General features: G+C 42.4%; 1 protein-coding gene across 7 annotated transcripts in view; it reads right to left on the bottom strand.

The window, feature by feature from the left end:
* The window catches only part of MAPK10 (mitogen-activated protein kinase 10), a 485680-nt gene that overhangs the window by 215081 nt on the left and 247977 nt on the right, over window positions 1-22622 (bottom strand). For all 7 annotated transcript variants that reach the window (XM_063919881.1, XM_063919876.1, XM_063919875.1 and 4 more), the window contains one exon: window positions 20110-20279. In XM_063919881.1, the coding sequence (XP_063775951.1) occupies window positions 20110-20279 (170 nt within the window). The remainder of the gene's footprint in view (window positions 1-20109; window positions 20280-22622) is intronic.

The raw sequence follows: 22622 nt of genomic DNA, 5'->3' as shown, positions 1-22622 counted from the left end.
CCTTGTGGAATGGGCATTCACAGATTTTGGCTGTGGCAGGCCTGCCACAGAATGTGCAAGCTGAATTGTACTACAAATCCAGCGAGCAATAGACTGCTTAGAAGCAGGAGCACCCAGCTTGTTGGGTGCATACAGGATAAACAGCGAGTCAGATTTTCTGACTCCAGCCGTCCTGGAAACATATATTTTCAGGGCCCTGACAACGTCTAGCAACTTGGAGTCCTCCAAATCCTTAGTAGCCGCAGGCACCACAATAGGCTGGTTCAGGTGAAACGCTGACACCACCTTAGGGAGAAATTGGGGACGAGTCCTCAATTCTGCCCTATCCATATGGAAAATCAGATAAGGGCTTTTACATGATAAAGCCGCCAATTCTGACACTCGCCTGGCTGAAGCCAAGGCCAATAACATGACCACTTTCCACGTGAGATATTTCAGATCCACGGTTTTTAGTGGTTGAAACCAATGTGATTTTAAGAAACTCAACATCACGTTGAGATCCCAAGGTGCCACAGGAGGCACAAATGGGGGCTGAATATGCAGCACTCCTTTCACAAATGTCTGAACTTCAGGTACTGAAGCTAGTTCTTTTTGAAAGAAAATCGACAGAGCCGAGATCTGTACTTTAATGGAGCCTAGTTTTAGGCCCATATTCACTCCTGCTTGCAGGAAATGCAGAAATCGACCTAGTTGAAATTCCTCTGTTGGGGCCTTTTTGGCCTCGCACCATGCAACATATTTCCGCCATATGCGGTGATAATGCTTTGCCGTAACATCTTTCCTGGCCTTAATAAGCGTAGGAATGACTTCTTCCGGAATACCCTTTTCCTTTAGGATCCGGTGTTCAACCGCCATGCCGTCAAACGCAGCCGCGGTAAGTCTTGGAACAGACAGGGCCCCTGCTGTAGCAGGTCCTGTCTGAGCGGTAGAGGCCACGGGTCCTCTGAGAGCATCTCTTGAAGTTCCGGGTACCACGCTCGTCTTGGCCAATCCGGAACCACGAGAATGGTGTTTACTCCTCTCTTTCTTATTATTCTCAATACCTTTGGTATGAGAGGCAGAGGAGGGAACACATAAACCGACTGGTACACCCACGGTGTCACTAGAGCGTCCACAGCTACCGCCTGAGGGTCCCTTGACCTGGCGCAATACCTTTTTAACTTTTTGTTGAGGCGGGACGCCATCATGTCCACCTGTGGTTTTTCCCAACGGTTTACCAGCATCTGGAAGACTTCTGGAAGAAGTCCCCACTCTCCCGGGTGGAGGTCGTGTCTGCTGAGGAAGTCTGCTTCCCAGTTGTCCACTCCCGGAATGAACACTGCTGACAGTGCTAGTACATGATTCTCCGCCCATCGGAGAATTCTTGTGGCTTCTGCCATCGCCATCCTGCTTCTTGTGCCGCCCTGTCGATTTACATGGGCGACTGCCGTGATGTTGTCTGACTGGATCAGCACCGGCTGGTGTAGGAGCAGGGATTTTGCTTGACTTAGGGCATTGTAGATGGCCCTTAGTTCCAGAATATTTATGTGAAGGGAAGTCTCCTGACTCGACCATAGTCCTTGGAAGTTTCTTCCCTGTGTGACTGCCCCCCAGCCTCGAAGCTGGCATCCGTGGTCACCAGGACCCAGTCCTGTATGCCGAACCTGCGGCCCTCTAGAAGATGGGCACTCTGCAGCCACCACAGTAGAGACACCCTGGTTCTTGGAGACAGGGTTATCAAGCGATGCATCTGAAGATGCGATCCGGACCACTGGTCCAACAGGTCCCACTGAAAGATTCTGGCATGGAACCTGCCGAAGGGAATTGCTTCGTAAGAAGCCACCATCTTTCCCAGGACCCGCGTGCAGCGATGCACTGAGACTTGTTTTGGTTTCAGGAGGTCTCTGACTAGAGATGACAACTCCCTGGCTTTCTCCTCCGGGAGAAACACTTTTTTCTGGACTGTATCCAGAATCATACCCAGGAACAGTAGTCGTGTCGTCGGAACCAGCTGTGACTTCGGGATATTCAGAATCCAGCCGTGCTGGTGCAGCACCTCCTGAGATAGTGCTACTCCCACCAACAACTGTTCCTTGGACCTCGCTTTTATTAGGAGATCGTCCAAGTACGGGATAATTAAAACTCCCTTTTTTCGAAGGAGTATCATCATTTCCGCCATAACCTTGGTAAATACCCTCGGTGCCGTGGACAGTCCAAACGGCAGCGTCTGGAATTGGTAATGGCAATCCTGTACCACAAATCTGAGGTACTCCTGGTGAGGATGGTAAATGGGGACATGCAAGTAAGCATCCTTGATGTCCAGGGATACCATGTAATCCCCCTCTTCCAGGCTCGCAATAACCGCCCTGAGCGATTCCATCTTGAACTTGAATTTTTTTATGTATGTGTTCAAGGATTTCAAATTTAAAATGGGTCTCACCGAACCGTCCCGTTTCGGTACCACAAATAGTGTGGAATAGTAACCCCGGCCTTGTTGAAGTAGGGGTACCTTGATTATCACCTGCTGGGAATACAGCTTGTGAATTGCCGCTAGCACCGCCTCCCTGTCTGAGGGAGCAATCGGCAAGGCAGATTTTAGGAACCGGTGGGGTGGAGACGCCTCGAATTCCAGTTTGTACCCCTGAGATACTATTTGAAGGATCCAGGGATCCACCTGTGAGCGAGCCCACTGATCGCTGAAATTCTTGAGGCGGCCCCCCACCGTACCAGGCTCCGCCTGTGGAGCCCCACCGTCATGCGGCGGACTTGGCAGAAGAAGCGGGGGAGGACTTTTGCTCCTGGGAACCTGCTGTTTTTTGCAGCCTTTTTCCCCTACCTCTGCCTCTGGATAGAAAAGACCCGCCTTTTCCACGCCTGTTTTTCTGGGTCCGAAAGGACTGAACCTGATAAAACGGCGCCTTCTTAGGCTGTGAGGGGACATGGGGTAAAAATGCTGACTTCCCAGAATGCTCCAACAGAGGACAGGACCCACAAAAGCCCTTTGGGGGGACAGAGTGAGAGTATGCCAGCACACACCAGAGCGCTATATAATGCAGGGACTAACTGAGTTATGTCCCCTATAGCTGCTTTTTCTATATAATTTATACAGCGCCTAAATTTAGTGCCCCCCCTCTCTTTTTTTACCCTTTTCTGTAGTGTAGACTGCAGGGGAGAGCCAGGGAGCTTCCTTCCAGTGGATCTGTGAAGGAGAAATGGCGCCAGTGTGCTGCAGGAGATAGCTCCGCCCCTTTTCCGCGGCCTATTCTCCCGCTTTTTTCTGGATTCTGGCAGGGGTATTTTCCACATATATAGCCTCTAGGGCTATATATTGTGGTATTTTTGCCAGCCAAGGTGTTATAATTGCTTCTCAGGGCGCCCCCCCCCCAGCGCCCTGCACCCTCAGTGACCGGAGTGTGAAGTGTGTGTGAGGAGCAATGACGCACAGCTGCAGTGCTGTGCGCTACCTTGGAGAAGACTGATGTCTTCTGCCGCCGATTTTCCGGACCTCTTCTTGCTTCTGGTTCTGTAAGGGGGACGGCGGCGCGGCTCCGAGACCGAACACCAAGGACTGGGCCTGCGGTCGATCCCTCTGGAGCTAATGGTGTCCAGTAGCCTAAGAAGCCCAATCCGGCTGCAAGCAGGCGAGTTCGCTTCTTCTCCCCTTAGTCCCTCGCTGCAGTGAGCCTGTTGCCAGCAGGTCTCACTGAAAATAAAAAACCTAAGTCTATCTTTCTTTCTAAGAGCTCAGGAGAGCCCCTAGTGTGCATCCAACCTCGGCCGGGCACAAAATCTAACTGAGGCTTGGAGGAGGGTCATGGTGGGAGGAGCCAGTGCACACCAGGTAGTCATAAATCTTTCTAGAGTGCCCAGCCTCCTCCGGAGCCCGCTATTCCCCATGGTCCTTACGGAGTTCCCAGCATCCACTAGGACGTCAGAGAAATCATGTTTTCTCTCCTATATCTAGTCCACAATATTTGCAAGAAGGGCTCTCCTTTCCACCCTTTTGTTGGATATTAAAAAGGACATGCACGGTTTAATAAACCAGCACTTCAGCGACAGAGACTGCCACTTTTGTGACTGAAGTGCTTGATTGTTTGGACACAACTGTTTTTTTTTTTTTTAAAGAACTACCTCCGATCATTAATGAGGAGGTTGATGATGAGGAGGTTGATGATGAGGGGGTTGACGGTGAAGACTGCATGTGCTGGTCCAACCTGCTGGTAGCTGATACTTGACTGCTTTTTATTATTTTACTAATTATTGCAATTTTGTTAATTAAGTTGCATGAATGCACTGCAAATTATGTAACAGGGAGAAGTGCCTACAGTAGATGGTCAACATCCCTACCTCTACTAACTTTGGCCTCACATATGGCACAGATACTGTACCTTTACAAATGTTGTCAGGATTTGGGGAAAAATAATTTCACACCCAAAAGGTGGCTATTTGGGCTTATGCTCAGGCATGACAATGGCTTTCTTTTTACCATAAGCAAGAACTACATTCACTGGTAGCTGACTTATACCCCTTTCACACTGACAGAGCCGGGTCACACCCGGGAATGTATTCCCGGATGCATCCCGGGATACAACACGGGAATGTCCTCTTTCACACAGCACTTAGACCTGGGATCGACCTGGGACAGCCCCGTTTGCACTGATCCTGGGAAATCCCTGCAAATACATATGTATGTCATTATAAATGGACATTGCTCACATAGATGAGGTCACAATAGGCAAGCAAAGGGAGGGGTGTGGCCTGCTCACAGCATTGCAGCAGTCATGGCCAACGGAGTATGTATGCAGCCAATGAGAGCATGATGCAGCTTGTCACACTGTGCAGTATACTGCACATTTATCTGTCTCTGTATTTCCTCCTCCCCCATTATGCTGAGCAGCTCTCTGATCTCTTGATCTGTCCAGGTCGCCATGTTGCCTGTCTCCTCTGCTCGGCACTTTCCAGGGCTTCTCCTCCACTTTCCCGGGCTCTGGATGATGACATCATCTGTTCTGAGCCCAAGAAAGCTCCAATCAGTGTGAAAGGGGTTTTACATAAACAACATCCTCATAATCTACATCCTTAGCGTCCGAAAGTATGCAAATAGCCTATTCATCCTGTTGCATTTCCACACTAGCATCCTCAATTTCTATTATGTCACCATATTTATTTGTACTGCCCATCCCCACATTTGCACGGGGTGCAGAAATGGTGGAAGGAGGCTTCTCTATGAGTACAATTTAATAAATCTCAGACTCACACATAGCTATTATGGACACTCCTAGTCTCTCCTCAGGGATCTGTTCTTCAGCCTTAATGTTCTTCTTTTTGGGGGGCACTGCTTGTCTGTTTTAAAGGTGACATTTCTAGCTCTTTTCTTCAACACTGTGAAATATTTCGATTTCATGTGCCCTTTCTTAAACTTTCTGTCCCCTGGACTACCTTCAGTAAATGTTGAAGTACTATCATGACTGGCAGAAGCCACAGTAATAATACTGGGTTGCTGTTCCTGCTCTTTTAACGACTGATACATATCGAAGCAGTGTTCTCCCCTGGGGCCTATTTGATAGGCACTCCCCCCAGAAATTTCTTAAACTGCTCTGCACCCAGGGCGAGCAAAGAGGTTAGAGGAAAGACGGAGCATGATCTGAAGGCAGGTGAAGGATGATAATGATTTTGGTAACTACAGGCTGAGCTCTCTGCGCCCCCACCCCCATACCCCTTCAGTCCGCACTACCCCCACCTCCCTCATAATGCCTCCTGGCATTAAAAAATGTATGTGAAGAACAATGCATAATCGTTATGTAAATATCCAGTCCTTAAAATACAGCATTCGTATAGCTCAAGGGAAGGAGAGACATAAAAGGTGAATATTTACTAAAGTTATTTCTAAATTGTCAAATGTACCAAGATGTTTGGCCCTGGTAGCTCAAACCATCTTCAAATGGCACAAGGCCATAGTAGCATTGGCACCAACTGATGCAAACACAGCATGACTGCAGGTGCAGTACGATCTCAGACATGAACCTGGAAGCAAAGTGATAGTGGTAGCTATGACTTTGCTTCTAGCCCTTTGCCGGGACAATTTTTTTTCGGAAGCCCTGTCCTAGAACCCCAACATTGGTAAAAGCAAGCCTATTGCAAGTTGGGGGGATAACATACACAACCACACTTAAATGTTGTTTGTGTTAAATATGCCACTCCGGGAGATTTAAAAATATAGCAGCCTTTCATTTATAGAAATGCTACCAATAATGTGCATTAAGACTTGTCAAAACGTTTTGCTTATTTTTATAAAAACTTAAAAAAAACAGTGTTTAAAAATGTCAAAATGCTAGTGTAAACAATAAATATGTCAATGATACATCGAATTTAGTCATTCTAATCACTTCAGCACCCATGAATTTGTCATGTACAGTGTTGCAAGCCATAAACCTTTTAATGTCATCCTAAATGTAATAAAATGATGGTACTTATGGTCATGGATTTTGCAGCAAAAAGTCTATTATACTACTTTTCTCTAGCACTGAACAGATTTACTAGACTTGACTGTAAAATGCTGCATTCCAGTAGTTCAATTCTAATATGTGCATCTGAAAGTCCTAATAATACAGTTAACAGAGTAATATAATGAAACGTGTAAAATTATGGAGGTCATTCCGAGTTGTTCGCTCGCAAGGCGATTTTAGCAATATTGCACACGCTAAGCTGCCGCCTACTGGGAGTGAATCTTAGCTTGTTAAAATTGCGAACGATGTATTCGCAATATTGCGATTACAAACTTCTTAGCAGTTTCAGAGTAGCTTCAGACTTACTCGGCATCTGCGATCAGTTCAGTGCTTGTTGTTCCTGGTTTGACGTCACAAACACACCCAGCGTTCGCCCAGACACTCCTCCGTTTCTCCAGCCACTCCCGCGTTTTTTCCGGAAACGGTAGCGTTTTTTCCCACACGCCCTTAAAACGGCCTGTTTCCGCCCAGTAACACCCATTTCCTGTCAATCACATTACGATCGCCGGAGCGAAGAAAAAGCCGTTAGTAAAAATACTATCTTCATAGCAAAATTACTTGGCGCAGTCGCAGTGCGGATATTGCGCATGCGCACTAAGCGGAAAATCACTGCGATGCGAAGAAATTTACCGAGCGAACGACTCGGAATGAGGGCCTATATTCCTGTTTGTGGTGATAATTAAAAGGAAAACATAGGAAATGTTTATGGATAGGTTACATAGCTTAAATAAGTAATTGCTATATCACATATTTAAAGATGATTATGATGGTTACTTAAATGTGATCACTAACCAGCTGCATAGATGCTCAGAAATAAGAATTGTGGATCAACGCAGATAGTGCTAACCTGAGCATAAAGGTTTATAAGTATACTAAATATACAATCATAATTATGTAATGAAGTTCAACATATATGAATATTGTCTTACATGTGACATTTCCTATAAAATAACTATGCTGCCTTTTAAGTGTTGTCTATTAACACAGCATCAGTCTGACAACAGGAAACTAGTTGCTGTTTGAAGCAGCAATGCAGGTAATGGTGGAATTATCACTCGTGAAACACAACTGTATGAAATGCAAATTAAGTATTTCCTCTAGTTTGAAGTTTTAAATGAAAAAATACATTTCAGTGTATTAAAGATTATAGCTTATACCTTTACTTGCTTACTCTGGAAGATCCAACAGGGGGGGTCCAAGTGGCAATGCAATAGGTAGCATCACACAGTAAGGGGAGGGGCTACGAATACGCTATCTATTACAATGTGGGAGGGTAACCCAGCCGTTCATTCCAAAACTCAGTCTGCCGAACACTCCGAGAGAGAGTAAGCAAGTATGCATACACCACAATTTCTTTATAATGGCAGACGCAGTTCGGGATCTCAAAATAAAAAAGGTAACAGTGCAATCAATGCACAAATATTGGAAAGCTGCTCAATCAGATGTAATATCAGTCAGGTGCTAAAAGGGAGGGGTAATTCTGTGTAAGAAAAAACAATTTGTGTTCCCTAATGCACACTGAGTGAATAATAATACTACATAATAAATCAGATAATACGGAGATCTTAGTTGCGTATATCTGCAGATATAGGGTTAAGCCCCCAAGCCGATCGACAAGGCTTCTCCGTCAATGCTGCTCTATTTGATTGTGTATTGTATATTTTAACATCCTATGGGGCAAAATTATTAAAGAGTTTCTGCCGGATACCGGCCCCAAAACAGGTCCAGGATTTAAGAAGGTGGGGCCATAGCGGATATTTCTGATATCTGCCGCGATCCCTTAATTTCCGACCGTATAGCAGCGACCCTGACAGATTCACAAATTACCGGATAGGAAGGCTTGGATACCGTATCAACAATTCTTTTGGCAATACAGTGCTCTTTACAAGGACAAGCTGTTAACGGAGAGAATGTCATGGCAAGAAAAGTCTACTGAACTTGCATGAAACTTCTTTTCACCTTGCAAATTTAGTCTATATTATCATAGCCAGTGCTGTTTCTACCGGCGGGCGAGCCGTGTGATCAGGCGGGCACCCGCTGTGACACCTGCTGGCTGCTATCCTGATCTCCCTCCTCCCGCCCGTAGTACTCTACTCAGGGGGCGGAGTTTTGTGAAATGACGCAGTTGTTTTGTGATATTATAACACAACCACACTATTTCATGAAACTCCGCCCCTTGGGGCAGTACGGATGGTGTAATGGTTAGCATTACTGCCTCACAGCCACTGAGGTCATTGGTTCGATTCCCACCATGGCCCTAACTGTGCAGAGTTTGTATATTCTCCCCATACTTGCGTGGGTTTCCTCCGGGTATTCCGGTTTCCTCCCACAATCCAAAAATATACTGGTAGATTAATTGGCTTCCAAAATTTTTTAACCCTAGCGTGAATGTGTCAGTGTGTACATGTGATAGGGAATATAGATTGTAAGCTCCACTGGGGCAGGGACTGATGTGAATGGGCAAATATTCTCTGTAAAGCACTGCAGAATATGTGTGCGCTATATAAATAACTGGTAATAAATAAGTGGAGTACTATGGTCGGGAGGAGGGTGAGGATAGCAGTGCTGGCACCAATGAGTTTTTTCCCTTGGCAATGAGCATTACACACCCCTGGCAACGAGCAAGACATTCAGAGCCAGAGCATGAAAGCCCTGGCAATGATCATCACACACCCTTGGCAACAAGCATGACACCCAGAGCCAGACCATGAAACCTCTGGAAACGAACATGGAACCCCTGGCAATAAGCATTACACAACCCTGGCAACGAGCATGACGGCCAGAGCATGAAACCCCTGGCAACGAGCGTAGAACCCAGAGCATGAAACCCCTGGCAATGAGCATGGAACCCAGAGCATGAAACCCCTCGCAATGAGCAGGTAATTTAATAGTAATTAGAAGCCTTACTGTAGGGCATAATGTATCACGGCATTGCGGTGTGTGGCAAAATATGGTACATGGGGCATAATATGGTGTAACGGGAAAACTGTGTGGGGCTCAATATTGTGGAATTTTAATTGTTTACAAAGGTGGCCAAGGTCTGTTGGTGCAGAGTCAAAAACTGGGGTGTAAAGTAGTATTTTTGGACTATTTTATCTAGGCCACGCCCCCTCACCTGGATCGGTTTTTTATATCTATAGTTGGGTTCATTTTAGAATGTCTATTGGGGCTCATTTTTTACTGTTCGCGCTGCGAGTCAAATTGCCTAGAAACATCCCTGATCATAGCTACACTACATTTAAAATGCAGGACATTATAGGCCACTATGTAAGATAAATAACTAGTAAAACCTGTCTACTGTGTATGATACCAAAATATGACGTCTCTGTCTTATTTACATAAAAATAATTATAAGAGGCTCAATCCCAATATGAAAAAGACAAAGAATCTGAACACGTAACTATCAGGAACATAAATGTATATATTTGAAAGTTATTTGAAGATGGAAACAAACACAATTTTCAGCCTTGTCTGCTTCATTGTTTGAGATGTAAATGTGCTTGTTTCTCAATCTTCAAGAACAATAAAGCATGCAATTTATCTAGCGGGACAGAGGGATGCGTCAGCCATCATTAATCATATTGAATGTATTCAGAAAATGTAGCTGCCTGGAATGAAATCTGTACTGTAACGTGAATTTTGCATGTTTTTTTTTGTTGCCATCTACAGAGAATATGAGGATTGGTATCGGGTCCAGGAGAGTTTATATTGGTATTAATTAAAAAATAAACGTTAATGCACACTAGACTGGCAACAAGCAGGGAAGCCCTGATAACGAGCAGGAAACCCTTGGCAATGAGCATGAGACCCCTGGCAACGAGCATTAGACCGCTGGCAACAAGAGTAGAACTCAGAGCAGGAAACCCTTGGCAATGAGCATGAAACCCCTGGCAACGATAATTGGACCCCTGACTAAGACAGGTAATTTAAGAGTAATTAGAAGCCTTACTGTAGGGCATAATTTGTAGGGGAAATTATTGAGTGAGGGGCATAAAATGGTGTCAGGGGCATAACTCTATGTGGCATAATGTGTAATGGACATTACAGTGTATGGCATAATGTCTGGCATAACGTCTAATGGGCATTATGGTGTGTGGCATAAAATGAAATGGGCATTATGGTGTGTGCCTAACATGTAATGGGAGTTACAGTGTGTGGCATAACTTGTAATGGGCATTACGGTGTGTGGCATGAAATGGGCAAAACGGTGTGTGGCATAACATGTATTTATTATTATTTATTTATTAACAGTTTCTTATATAGCGCAGCAAATTCCGTTGCGCTTTACAATTTGAAATAACAATAACAAAATGGGTGATAACAAACATAGAGATAGGAAGGCCCTGCTCGCAAGCTTACAATCTATAGGGAAATAGGCATGTATACACAAGGAAAGGTGCTATCTATTGCATAGTTGTTCGCCAGATTGCAAAGGTTCTTGGAGGGCTGTATGATATGGTCATACAGCAATGATGAACCGGGTTCAAGAGGAAGGGAAAGTGAAGTATGAGAAGACATGTGAGGATATGTGTGGACTGTACAGAGTGGATGCAATTTGATAGGAAGGTTTATGAAAGTTATGTGGGCGATTCTGGAACTTTATATGCTTGCCTAAAGAGGTGAGTTTTCAGGGAACGCTTGAAGGTTTGGAGACTAGAGGAGAGTCTTATTGTGCGTGGTAGGGCATTCCACAGAGTGGGTGCAGCCCGATGAAAGTCCTGCAATCGTGAGTGGGAGCGAGTAATGAGTGTGGATGAGAGACGCAGGTCTTGTGAAAAGCAAAGAGGTCGGGTTGGGAGATATTTTGAGATAAGCGAAGTGATGTACGTTGGTGTAGTTTGGTTAATGGCCTTGTGTGTGGGTAAAAGCATTTTATATTGAATGCGGTAGAGTACAGGTAACCAATGGAGGGACTGACAGAGTGGATCTGCAGACGATGAACGTCTAGCGAGGAAGATAAACCTCGCCGCTGCATTCAGAATGGATTGTAGTGGTGAGAGTCTCGTTTTGGGAAGACCAGTTAGGAGACTTTTGCAATAATTAATGCGGGAGATAATGAGAGCGTGGATTAGAGTTTTAGCAGTGTCTTGTGTAAGGTATGGTCATATTTTGGATATGTTTTTTAGGTGCATGTAACATGAGGGGAACAAAGGACAGATCAGAGTCAAGGATGACACCTAGGCAGCGAGCTTGTGGGGTAGGGTAGATAGTCGAGTTTCAGCAGCGATAGAGATATCAGGTTTGTACCTACTATTGGCTGGTGGAAATATAATTAACTCTGTCTTTGAAATATTCAGTTTGAGGTGGTGAGATGTCATCCAGGATGAAATGGCAGAAAGGCATTCAGTGACACGGTCCAGTACAGATAGAGACAAGTCAGGGGAGGATAGGTAGATTTGAGCATCATCTGCGTACAGATGATACTGAAATCCAAAAGAGCTGATTAGTTTACCAAGAGATGAGGTATAGATAGAGAAAAGCAGAGGACCCAAGACTGAGCCTTGCGGTACTCCAACTGAAAGAGGTAGCGAATAGGAGGTGGATCCAGAGAAGCGAACACTGAAGGAGCGATTAGATAGGTAGGATAGGAACCAAGAAAGGGCTGTGTCTTTAAGACCTAGGGATTGTAGTGTCTGTATGAGAAGAGAGTGGTCTACAGTGTCAAATGCAGCAGATAGATCTAGAAGAATAAGTAGTGAGTAGTGGCCTTTAGACTTCGTAGTGACCAAATCATTAACCACTTTAGTCAGTGCTGTCTCTGTGGAATGTTGGGAACGGAAGCCTGACTGAAGTGGGTCCAACAAAGTGTATGAGTTAAGAAAGTGTGTGAGTCGAGTGTAGGCAAGTCTCTCAAGTAGCTTAGAGAGACAGGGGAGCTGAGAGATAGGGCGGTAGTTTGAGAGAGCATTAGGGTCAGAATTTTGTTATTTTAAAATGGGAGTAATCACTGCATGCTTGAAGAGTGAAGGAAAAATACCAGTACAGAGAGAGAGATTACAGATGTTAGTTAAGGTAGGGATGAGCACCAGAGACAGAGCTTTACTTATTTGTGAGGGTAAAGGATCAAGAGGAGAGGTAGTAGAGAAGCAGGATGAGAAGAGTGATGATACTTCATCTTCATTTGTGGTATCAAATGAAGAAAGAGTGCCAGAGGGTTAAGGTAAAGAATGGAGCAGGTCACTGTCTGCCGAACAGCATACCATTTCATCTCATCTCGGATCTTATCAATCTTCTCCTTGAAGTAGGAAGCAAGATCCTGTGCCTTGATAGTGGCTGGTGGGGTAGGTGAGGGAGGATTCAGAAGTGATTTAAATGTATTAAAGAGTTGTTTGGGGTTAGAGGCTTGAGCAGAGATAAGAGTTTGGAAATATGTTTGTTTGACAGTGTCCAGGGCATTTTTATAAGAATGGTAGACAGTCTTATATGTGAGGAAGTCACTTGAAATACGAGATTTATGCAACTGACGTTCAAGTTTTCGTATGAGTTTTTGTAGTTGTCTTGTTAATTTGAAGTGCCATGGTTGACATCTAAGCCTATGTGGAGTGTGATGGGTAGCTGGAGCCACTTCATCAAGGGCTAGTTCTAGAGTCTCATTCAGGTGTAATGGGCATTATGGTGTGTGGCATAATGTGGCATGAGCATTACGGTGTGTGGCATAATGTGGAATGGGTATTACGATGTGTGGCATAATGTGTAATTGGCATTATGGTATGTGGCATAGTATGAAATGGGCATTATGGTGTGTGGCATAACATGTAATGGGCATTATGGGGTGTGGCATAAGTTGTAATAGACATTACGGTGTGTGGCATAATGTGTAAGGGGCTTTACAGTGTGTGGCATAAGTTCTAATAGGCATTACAATGTGTGGCATAATGCATAATGGGCATTAAGGTGTGTGGAATAAAGTGTTATGGGCATTACGGTGTGTGGCATAATGTGTATGGGGCATTACTATAAGGAGGGAAAATTACAAATAATGTAAAGGGCATGCATCAGGATTTTTCAATTCCTGTGTTTGTTTTTTCTGTGTTGTGAAAGGGGCTCTACCTGGCATAATGTGTATAAGGGGTACTATTATGTGGTAACTGATGGACACTACTGTGCAGTGTAATATGAATTGGTACACCCCTTCCCCATGAAGCCACACCCCAATTTTTGGTTTCCACACGCACTAACCCTATTTTGCATTGGGGGTGCGCCAAAAGAAACTAGCCCTTGGCGCCACAAGGTATAGAACCAGCCCTGTCAGATGTCATGTTTATATGCCAAAGGGTGATTTTATTTTTACTGGTGAAAATACAGTGCCAGTAACTGGGACTAGGTCTATACTTTAGGACGGCATTTATATCGAATAGGCACATTTGGTGTATGCAGAAATATCCATGCAATAATAGCAAACACATAAATGTAGGGCATATCCAATTCTCAGGGTTCATTTAACATAAAATGAGATTCAAAGCAACAGTATTTTAGGAGATAAATCTAAAGGTGTAAATGAATGAAGTGTTCCTAAAGAAATAGCTAAAGTTTGAAGTGACTTTTGTACACTGTCCACCATGTGCGCCTGTAATCCAGCAAATGTAGTGGTAACATTGGATCCCAGAAGACATACTAGGGCAGTCTTTTTCAACCAGTGTGCCGTGGCACACTAGTGTGCCGCGACCAGTTGCAAGGTGTGCCGCGGAGCCAGAGCAGCTTCCTGCACCTTCAGAATGAACTGTTGGCCCGGGCTCTTCTTAGAGGATCAGTCATGCTCCAGCCATGACCTATGCCTTTGTGACGCGGCGGCATGATATCCTAGGTCACGGCCACCGCGTCTCATCACTCAGTCAGCCCACCCGCCTGCATATACAACTTCCAGTTCCCTCCTGCATCCACAGCTTTCCTTGCCCACCCACATCCACACCTGCCCGGCAGCCCGCTGCTCAGTATTTGCAGCACTCCACTATGAATAACCCCCGCTACTGATGGACAGGGAGGAGGACAGCTGACCGGTAGCGGCTAATATTTGTTATGTTATTTCTCCTTGTATTTTCTGTGTAGGCCAATGTATGTATGGATTTTTTTATTATTTTTTTGCTGTGAGGGCCAATGTGTGTTTTTTTTTTTTTTTCCTGTGGGTGAACTGATGGTGTGCCTTGGCAATTTTAAAATATTGTTCGGTATGCCGCAAGTAAAAAAAGGTTGAAAATCACTGTACTAGGGGGTTGGGGTCCCAGTCGGACCTCCCGTTGGTATATGCTGGGCAGAACTTTGACACAGGGAGCCTGTTCAGGGCCTGCCACTGGATGGATTTGGATGAAATTGTTAATGAACTGTAATAACTGACAGAAATAACCTTAATTCAATTACCTAAAATAACTGTTTGAAATAAACATTATCAAAGATCTAAAATAACTGACAGAAATGGAGGTGGGAAAACAAAATATGTTGTGTACTCAATAGCCCTGGGATAACAACATTGAGAGCATAAGAAAAACTTTAAACCCATCTCACAATGGAAAAGTGATTAGAAAGATGGGGCTCAGGGCTAATCTGGCAGATTATCTGGCAGATAATTGTATATAGTGTGTACCTAGTTTAAATCTCTATGCACATTTTGCATGTTCCCCACATGCATTGGTTTTTCCCAGGTAAAAAGTTACAAAAACAATTAAAAAATGTAAATAAGAATTAGAGTAATTCAACAGGAAAGGTCCTTAACATTTAGATGATATGAAACATTGGGGTTTAGGTGACTGTTATTAAACATTTATTGAATTCAATGAATGGTGTAATTGAGAGGATAACAGTTTTGTCCAGAGAAAGACCGTTTCATATTTCAATCTGATCGTTTGTTCTTATGCACTAATTACATTCAAATATTGCATAATTAAATACGTAGCACATTGTTGCATTGTGTTTTAATTATTATTTATTTAAGTAGTATACATTGTAAGCTCCACTGGGGCAGTCGCAGATATGAATAGCCAAATATTCTTTGCAAAGCGCTGCAGAATGTGTGTGCATGTGTAAATCACGGGTCCGGCATGAAAGTGTAGTGGGTGCAGTTGTCAGTCCCCGGCATTTGGATTCCTGAATGCCGGGATCCCGACAGCCTGCAATTTAACTGCATCCCATAAATAACTGTTGACAAATAAATAATAAAGAATTGATCAAGGAACTCTTTATAGCTATCCATCAAATTTGATTTTTCAATGAAAATCTTCTGCTCAAACTTTGATTGATATGAATGAAAACAAACATACCATAGGCCGCTTTACTAGCAGGACAGTGAATATAATACAGCTGAGGGGTGGTCTTCAGTTTGCCGACTGTCGGGATCCCGGAGCACAGTATACCGGCGCCGGAATCCCGACAGCCGGCATACCAACACTTTTTCTCTCTCTTGGGGTTCCATGATCCCCTGGAGGGAGAATAGAGCATGCCACCGTGCCCACAAGGGGCTCATTTGCGCTCGCCCAGCTGTCGGTATGCCGGCGGTCGGGATTCCGGCGCCGGTATGCTGGCCCCCGGGAGCCCGGCCACCGGCATACCCTACTACACCCCAGCTGAGATGTTACAATCCAATGTGGTCATGATTTTTACATTACCAGTTTTCTATCTTAATTAATTAGATGTGTGCTAGCAAGGGACATCATATAGCATTTAACATTAAAGTCAAGGTTTTCCTATGTATAATATATCAATTGTTTATATTTCAGAGATAATAAATAGTGTATTATTTTTGTTCAAGATGTTTTTGCAATATAACGAAGAATACAAAGTTATTAAAATGCTGCTGTGTTTCGATGAAATTAAACTGCCCAGACACTGCTACTGATAAAGAATATTTCTTTCCTCTGTTACTAGAATTCCAAATGCATTGTGACATTATTCATATGCTGAACGAGAGTATGCATTTGAAGTTCCAGGGCATATTAACAATGGGTAACATATTCTGTTGGACGGGAAAGCTAAGTGACTACAGGCAAGACAGTTTATCTTTTGCATTTGCTTTACAATGGATTTGCAAATAAACAAATAAATAAACTTGCCACCTTACACATCACAGGGCTGATTTGCAGAAAAGTTGGCCCCAGATGCAGCCACATCACATTCACATGTGGATCCCTGCTTCTATTCAGTACTCTGCTGCATCTGTGCGGCCTCCTCTCCCATATCTACAGTACCTGCAGACGCTCACCTCTGGGAACACCCAGCTTCCACCTATTTACACTTACTCAGCAGTAAAATGACATCAGGCTACAACTTGTCCGTAGTTGCTCAATATTGCATATGCTCAGCTACGGAGCGCGTGCAGTGCAAAGAGTTTGATAATTCTTTGATAAAGCCCATGTTAAGTGGAGATAAACACGACAGAGGTTGAGACCTTGGGCCAAATGTAATAAGAGTGAGAGTTTCAGAAAGTGAGAGATTTGGTAAGATTTTTCCGTTTTTTTTAAAGTGGCAATCATTTACACTGCAAAACAAGGTTGATCTTGCGGTGTAAATGATTGCCACTTTAAAAAAAACTGCAAAACCTTACCAAATCTCTCACTTTCTGAAACTCTCACTCTATTACATTTGGCCCCTTAAATCTATTTACCTTAGGAGATCGTGCAAGATGTTTCATCTGTGTGCTTGGAAGCATTGATTGGTTGCAGGGTTGAGGCTCTGAACAAGCTGCGGCTATTACGGGACACTGACATTACGCAGCAAGCAGGCTTTCAGCATTGCAGTCCCTCCAGCAATGGAGACTTAGCCCCCATCCCCTATCACTCACCTATACACAGACGTTTACCATGACATCCCACAGTGGAGGCTGGATAGCGAACATTGGGGCAGATATATTAAGCATGGAGAAGTGATAAAGCAGTGATCAAGAAGTGATTAGTGGCAAGTGATAACGCACCAGCCAATCAGTTCCCAACTGTCATTTTTCAAACCTGTAATGTTTGGGGGATCCGGTCTGAAGATCGACAGGTCGACAATGTTTAGGTTGACCACTATAGGTCGACAGTCACTAGGTCGACATGGATGGAAGGTCGACAGGGTTTCTAGGTCGACATGTACTAGGTCGACAGGTCTAAAGGTCGACATGAGTTTTTCACATTTTTTTTCTTTTTTTAAATTTTTTCATACTTAACGATCCACGTGGACTACGATTGGAACGGTAAAGTTTGCCGAGCGAAGCGGTAGCGGAGCGAAGGCACCATGCCCGAAGCATGGCGAGCGAAGCGAGCCATGCGAGGGGACGCGGTGCACTAATTTGGGATCCCGGTCACTCTACGAAGAAAACGACACCAAAAAAAAAAAAAATTTCCTCATGTCGACCTTTAGACCTGTCGACCTAGCACATGTCGACCTAGAAACCCTGTCGACCTTCCATCCATGTCGACCTAGTGACTGTCGACATATAGTGGTCGACCTAAACATTGTCGACCTAGACACTGTCGATTTGATGAACCACACCCATGTTTGGCTGGAGCATTATCACCTTCCACTTATCACTTCTTTATCACTGCTTTATCCCTTCTCCAGGCTTCATACATCTGCCCCATTGCTCGTCCATTGACTAACTATAGGGACTGTGGGACTAAGCACCTGGAGTAAAAGTGATATACTGTATATTCATCAATTTCCTTGGAATCGCTTTGATATACAGTAGGTGTGGACACAGTACTTTTTCTTACTATGTATTTAGATCAGACTTTAATAGATATTATGAGATCCACCCACTGTAGTATATCGGTTTGAGAATTTACTATGAGTATACTTATAGGTTGATACTTTTTAGAAATGCACAATTTAAGATCATATATTATATATAATTTATTATAAGTGTTTGTTTAATTGACCGGTCATCATAATTATTTATTTCTTTATTTATGTATGTATGTATATATACATTGTGTGTGAAAATATATATTTTTCTTTTATTCAGTATAGAAGAATATTGTTTATGAGAAACTTCTTTTATACCGATCTTCTCTTGTTATTATTAGCTCAGAGGTTCGCTGCCTACAGTGCAAAGAATTGCAAGATCCATAAGTGAAACAGATTTGCATGCAGCTCTGAATGAGCACCTATTTGTGTAATAATACAGCATCTGTTGGGAAAATGCAAAAGGGGTACATTTTATAAGTGTGCACATAAAATAAATCACTACTATTTAAATTGAATTACAACTGATCCATGGCCACAAACATGTTTATATAATTTGTTAATTTAGACCTTAATTCAAATTAGGTTGATTTAAAATTTGGGATATACGTTTCCCGTTCATGTTCAAATTACTGTTAAATATTTGTTATTTCTGAAGGATATTTAATTATAATTATATATGGTGATAAAAAGAAACAACTTAAAAAGGAGCAAGTTATATTTAAATCACAGTGATAAAGTGTAAGGCATCAAAAGGATATTAAAAAAAATCATAAAATAATTAACAAAAAATGACACTAGATCAATTTAGCTCACTGATAAATGTGTCACATTTAATGTGACCTACGACTTCCTCAGGGATTGGATGAAGCAGCAGGTCGCAATTAAATGTGTTGTATTTATCAGTTAGACTATTTGATAATTTGTTATTTTTTTATTATTTCTTTTTTCAGTTTTATCTTTTTTGTGGCGTACACTTTTTATAATGTGATACTGTTACAGACGGTATTCATGTGACCGGCGGTCGGGAGACCGACAGTCACATGACCTGCTCCAGCATCCCGACCCCTCACTATCCCGATGGTCGGCATGCCGACCAACAGGGACTATTTCCACTCGTGGGTGTCTACGACACCCATAGAGTGGGAATAAAACCCGTGGCGACCGCAGGTCGCCACCGAGCCCGCAAGGGGCTTGCTGCACTCGCCCCTCCCCGCCGGGATCCCGGCGTCGGTATGCTGCCAGGATCCCGGCGTCGGTATGCTGACCGGCGGTCTCCTGACCACCGGTCAGCCATACTACACCCTTACAGACACATCCCCTGTAAGATGAGTGTAACACGACCCTCCTGCAATTACCCTTCACAACGGCGGAGAAATACTGTATTTGCACAATATATAATAAGTCCATAAATGGAAGGCAACCTCACAATAACTTAATTTAAAAAAAAGTAATATTATTTATATCATATTCAGTGAGCTTTTTTCAGCACAGGAAAAGTTCATGGAGGACCCAAATGGTCAATAATCCTGTAAACAAATGTAGGTCTCACACACACATGCACACAGAATTTTGTCAGAGAAATTGGGCTTGTTCATGTTCACCACCTGTAAACAAGCCCACTCTCTCGGGCAAAATGTGCATCATTCACATAATTCTACAATACATTTAAAAGGACACATGAATGTGCCCCCTTAATCTTTTTCTTTGTACATTTAATTCTCAGTGAGATAATCTGCAGGTGTGCATGTGTGTAATTTGTGTATATGTTTGATCTAGTTAGTATGGCTTTGTATTGTACTTTTCTACTTTACATTACTACTTTACTGCCAGTACCAGTCTTCTTACTCATTATAGTCCTGCAAAACCCTATACATACATGCAATCTGCATTCTGTGAGCATCTTTCAATTCGTGTTCCGTCACATTTTATGATGTGTATAGATTTTGTGCAGTAAAGCAATGCATTTACTTACCAAACTATTCCCTGAGCCCCAGATCCTATGGGCTTGAGATTCTGGTAGCGTTTCAGAACTGTGAAGGTCGAGTCTCCTACTTCCACACTGTAGAACTGGTTGTCAACTTTGCTTTTGCTCATGTTGTAATGTTTGGCAATATATGACACATCCACTTGATTACCGAATCCCTAGAATATGAAACATAAATGTAGGAATTTTTTTTTTTGATCATTATAAATTATACATTAATATAAGTATAATATAAAATTTAATTTTTAAAATTGTAAGTTGAAAATCATTCCGAATTTTTTTTATATAAACATCAGAAGTTCTTAACAATGCAGAAGTTCTGCACACACATCTGATCACGATGTACAAATGATATTACACAAATCTGATCACAATATAAACTTAGCAACTTATGCACTTGATCCTAATGTAGACATTGCTTAACAAACAATTCTAACAACATAAACATTCAAAGCTCAGAGTAGACTGTAAAAAAGTTACACAACACGTAATACAGGCATTCTGTCAAATTGGGTTCAAACTGCTTTTTTTGTAGCTAAAGAAATGGCACCTACTGTATCAATGAATCAATTTCAATGTGCAATTCATGCATGCTTATTTTTAACCTAATGATATCTGAAAAATCATTATAAATTGATAAACACATTTCATAAAGGTGTCAGTTAAACAGTTTTCAATGGAAAAAAACAACAAAAAACATGATGTGCAGAGATTGAATTTACAGTAGGTTACATAAAAAGACAAAGGAACATTGACAATGATTGGGAGTATTAGATATTGTGGCTGATTGTGGCTGATATTAGATATTTAATTGTCAGGCCACCATCTAGGACAAAGCCAAGATTCTGTACATGATCAGTGTTTTGTAATTCTGAACACCCAAGTGTAAATCCAGTTGGTTGGCTATGCTGCAGTCTTGCCCTTTGATGTTGAAGTTCTATAACGACCTCTGTTTTATCAGGATTATATAAGGACCTCTGTTTTACCAGGATTCAGTGGCAGTCAACTCATCCACTACTGGAGCTCAGCTAGACAGCAATTTAGGGTTGTTATTGGGTTCTCAGCACCTGGAGCAAAGGACAGGTACAGTTATGTATTATCTGCATAGCAGTGGTAGACCAGGCCATAACTCCTGATTATTTCACCCAGTGGTAGCATGGGGGATAGTATTTTATCTTGTGGAGTACCACATGGTAGTGGCACTGGTGACGATGAGTATACTCCAGAGATTAAACTCTCTGTGACCTGCCGGTGAGAATGATTTGAACCAGTACATTTGTGTTATAGGTGCTAAAACTCAATATCAATTTAGTTCTATTTTCATTGATTTTAAGATCAATGAAAATCGATGAAAATCGACCTTAAGTAAATATACCTCATGGTGTGATTAGCTAGGCATACACACTTCAATGTTATTTGTGTATGTCCCATCACAGGTGAAGAGGCACTCAATTGCAATGTTTTCCTTAATCAAGCATATATAACTGTATATTATAATATGTTGTTCTTAATTGTATTGTAATGTAAAGTATGTAACCTATTCAATGAAAACTTCTATAAAATGGATAACATGCGAGTCCTTTAAAAGGAAAAAACAAAACTATAAAAATACACATGATTGACATATCCGGACCAGCTTGTGCCTTCCTAAAAGCTTTGTCATTTCTAGTACAAGAAAGAGTTTATCTACTCACTTTTGACATTGTTTAAGTGTTAACCGTAAGGTTTACACTTTTATCTCCTTTTTTTCTTTACAGAGGTAGATTTACTAAAGCTTGCTAAAGCTTCTAACACACAAGTGGTGGTGTGGCCCATAGCAATGAATCAGATTCTATCCGTTTTCTAGAATACAATAGAGGAATGATTGCTAGAATCTGAAAACCATTTTTCATTTTTAGAAACTTTAGGTAATCTACCCTTAAGTCTAGCAATATGTTAGGGCCAACCCAAATGTGTCTATTCTTAAAACTATGTTTGTACATGTTTCCATATGACACGTATTCCTTTACAACAAATATCTTATTAACATAACTGTTTATTACCACACAGGCTGGGCCCTAGGGTAGCAGTATTAATAAACCTGTATTTCGCCCCATTCATAAAGCCAAGAATTTTGCTTTAACTCCATCACCTTCATTTCAATTCTGTTCCACAGATATAGTTTTATTTTAAGGCCATGTTCTATATCTCAAGCTGTTACTATTGTACAACGTCTACTACAAGCTGGTACTGAAATATTATGTTTTGTAGGAACAATTTTGACTGTCAAGTGATGGCGAATTTGATATAGACATGTCTAATAAAACCACACTCTAGTAAGGGTTAATGGTTGTAACAAAAAAGCAGTAGATTGATTTGATTTCTTTGGGCGGGGAAATTTGAAAATGTAATCCCAATTCTCTTTTTATCCCCAGACAAATTTTATTTACAGTCCATGCTGCTGTACTTGAAACAAAATTACTGCACTCAAGTGAACTATCCGAAAGTCACATCATTGAAAG

This window comes from Pseudophryne corroboree, chromosome 1 (genome assembly GCF_028390025.1).
Source record: "Pseudophryne corroboree isolate aPseCor3 chromosome 1, aPseCor3.hap2, whole genome shotgun sequence".
In the NCBI taxonomy this organism is placed as follows: Eukaryota; Metazoa; Chordata; class Amphibia; order Anura; family Myobatrachidae; genus Pseudophryne; species Pseudophryne corroboree.
Note: the sequence above shows the minus strand (reverse complement) of the source record. Positions and strands in the feature narration are given on the sequence as shown.